The sequence below is a fragment of the Tasmannia lanceolata genome, unplaced genomic scaffold (assembly GCF_043159265.1).
Source record: "Tasmannia lanceolata isolate RefF3 unplaced genomic scaffold, GAP_Taslan_0.1 ptg000025l, whole genome shotgun sequence".
NCBI classification, from domain to species: Eukaryota; Viridiplantae; Streptophyta; class Magnoliopsida; order Canellales; family Winteraceae; genus Tasmannia; species Tasmannia lanceolata.
In genome coordinates, this window is record NW_027518702.1 from 6,789,017 (window position 1) to 6,791,575 (window position 2,559).

General features: G+C 46.0%; 1 protein-coding gene across 2 annotated transcripts; it reads left to right on the plus strand.

Annotated features, from left to right (window-relative positions):
* Window positions 1-267: 267 nt before the first annotated feature.
* LOC143858287 (uncharacterized) lies at window positions 268-1,900 on the plus strand. 2 transcript variants are annotated; one of them, XM_077368934.1, is made up of 2 exons: window positions 268-1,445; window positions 1,570-1,900. In XM_077368934.1, the coding sequence occupies exons 1-2, from the start codon at window positions 300-302 to the stop codon at window positions 1,576-1,578; spliced, it is 1,155 nt and encodes a 384-aa protein (XP_077225049.1). In that variant the 5' UTR covers window positions 268-299; the 3' UTR covers window positions 1,579-1,900. The 2 variants fall into 2 exon arrangements, with proteins under 2 accessions (XP_077225049.1, XP_077225050.1); XM_077368935.1 differs by having other exon boundaries at window positions 268-1,418.
* The last annotated feature ends 659 nt before the right edge of the window (window positions 1,901-2,559 follow it).

Genomic DNA, 2,559 nt, shown 5'->3' on the forward strand with positions numbered 1-2,559 from the left:
ACGATCAGTGTGATGAGGTTCGCCATGTTACCCGTGGTGGACGTTTCTTTAAGCCTCCTGAGTTGAGAGCAGAGAATCCTGCTGAGATCGCCAGAGCAGTTGAAAACCAGAATCAGAGGCTGAGTCCTGAGGAAGATGAGGACATTCTGTTGAAGCAGCTTAGGAAGACCCAAGCCAATGTTTCTATCTGGGGTTTGTTGATGTCATCACCTAAACATCGTCAGGTTATGCTTCGCGAACTGAATACAGCACAGGTGTCTGTGAATATAACCCCTGATGAGCTGGTTGGGCTCGTATCTATGGCCAGATCAGCTATGACCGTGTCCTTCTCGGATGAAGATTTGACCCCGGAGGGTAAGAATCACACAAAATCTCTCAGAATTACCGTCGTGTGCAATAAGAAGAAAGTGCCAGAGGTTTTGGTCGACAACGGGTCAGCTCTGAATGTGTGTCCTTTGAGCACCGCTACTGCCTTGGGGTTTGGGCCGAATGACTATATTCCGTCGGAGCAGGGGATACTAGCTTATGATGGGACTAGGAGAGACGTCATCGGCACCTTGGTCACCGAAATTGAGATCGGAGGTGAAGTGTTTGACGTAGAATTCCAAGTTCTAGATATCAAGACCTCTTTCTTTCTCCTTCTCGGCCGACCTTGGCTTCACAAAGTCGGAGTAGTTCCTTCCACTGTCCATCAGAAGCTCAAGTTCATCAAGAATAACAGAATTATCACTGTTAGAGGGGATCCAGAACCAGAGGTTGGGCAGATTTCCCAAGAGCAGATCGGTTCAAGCACCATAGATGTCAGTCTGACTGGGTTTTCACTCGAAGTTTCAACCATTACTATGGAAGAAGCCATGAATGAGGAAATTTTGTTTATGTCCAGTACAAATGCGCAGGTAGCCCGAATAATGCGCAAGTATGGGTATATTCCTGGAACTGGTCTGGGGAGAAGCCTGCAAGGTTTAACTGAGTGGCCGGAGCTGAAGGTCGCAAACAATTTGTTCGGGTTAGGATATGAACCCACCCAGAAAGAGATCAAGGAGAGAAAGCAGTACATGCTGAAGTGGGCAGAGCTGCGTCGTCGGGGCCTAGAGCTGCCTATGGGGCCGTTCAGTCTGTTGATGAATGGTAAGTACAGGAAAGAAGGAGCCGATCGCCCGTTCTATGGTTTTCCCGAGCCGTGGTTTGATGAGTCTGGAAAAGAGTTACCAGGTTTTGAAATCTTCTCCACTGATGAATTGCCAGATGAATACTTCCATGGACAGATTGTAGCCGTCGAAAAGCAGGAATCTGATTGGGCTAAGAACTTAGAGTCGCAGCTTCTGGACTCCCTCTTCGAGGTTGAGGCACCGGTCATTGCTATGATCGGAAAAGATGCACGCTTCCTGAATCCGAAGGGCCGAATTACCCCAGCTGAGGTACCCCTTGATAACTGGACTTCTCAGGTCATTCCTCAATTAGTTCTTCAGTGTGGTCATGTTCCTCCAAAAGAGTCTCAAGTTTCTGAGTATGTGTCTGTTTCCGAGTCAAATATAAAGTCTGCTATTTCTAACAATTCTTTGGATGCAGGTACCTTAGAAAGCTTAGACATTCCTGGTGTGGGTGGCGAGTCCTCCGGTATAGATGTTGTCTATGAAGATGAGTCTGTTATGGAATATACTACAAAGTCCATACATGGTCCAGTTGAGTCAAGTGTCAGCATTTCAGTTGACGATGCAAACTTTCTTTTTGAGCATACTGTAAAGCCTGCTGTGGGCCAGTTGATCAATGATGTAAACTTTGATTCTATGAATGAAATAAAGGACTCGTTTCAGTATCTTCCTGTCTCTGTTTCTGCTTCTCAAATTGATAAAACTAATAACAATGATCAAGACTCCCCCTCTTACGAGGATGTCGACGAAACTCCCCCTGAGATCAAACACATGATTACTCAGGAGGAGCAGCGTCGGGCTAAACCACTTGAAGAAGAAATTGAAATCGTCAACATAGGTGATGAAACCTTAATCCGGGAAATACGGATTGGCAAAACGTTATCCCCGGAGGAGCGTGAAGAATTAATCACTTTGCTTAAAGAATACGAAGAAGTTTTTGCTTGGTCCTATGATGACATGCCAGGATTAAGCGAAGACATAGTCCAGCATCGTCTTCCCCTAATCCCAGGTGCCAAGCCGAAAAAGCAAAAACTTCGAAAACTAAAACCAGAATGGGAATTGAAAGTCCATGATGAAGTCAAGAAGCTGTTAGATGCGGGCTTCATTCAAGTGGTTGAGTATCCGGAATGGCTGGCTAACATAGTACCGGTGCCCAAGAAGGACGGAAAAGTCAGAATGTGCGTGGATTTCAGAGATTTGAACAAGGCGAGTCCCAAGGATGACTTTCCTTTGCCGAGCATCGATCTCCTGGTGGATAGTACAGCTGGTCATGCTTTGCTATCCTTTATGGATGGGTTTTCCGGATATAATCAGATCAAGATGGCCCCTGAGGACATGATAAAAACTGCGTTCACCACTCCATGGGGAACATATTGCTACAAAGTGATGCCGTTTGGGTTGAAGAATG

Excerpts from the sequence above, each read along its gene's own strand:
- LOC143858287 (XM_077368934.1), top strand. The coding sequence starts at position 300 with ATGGCCAGATCAGCTATGACCGTGTCCTTCTCGGATGAAGATTTGACC.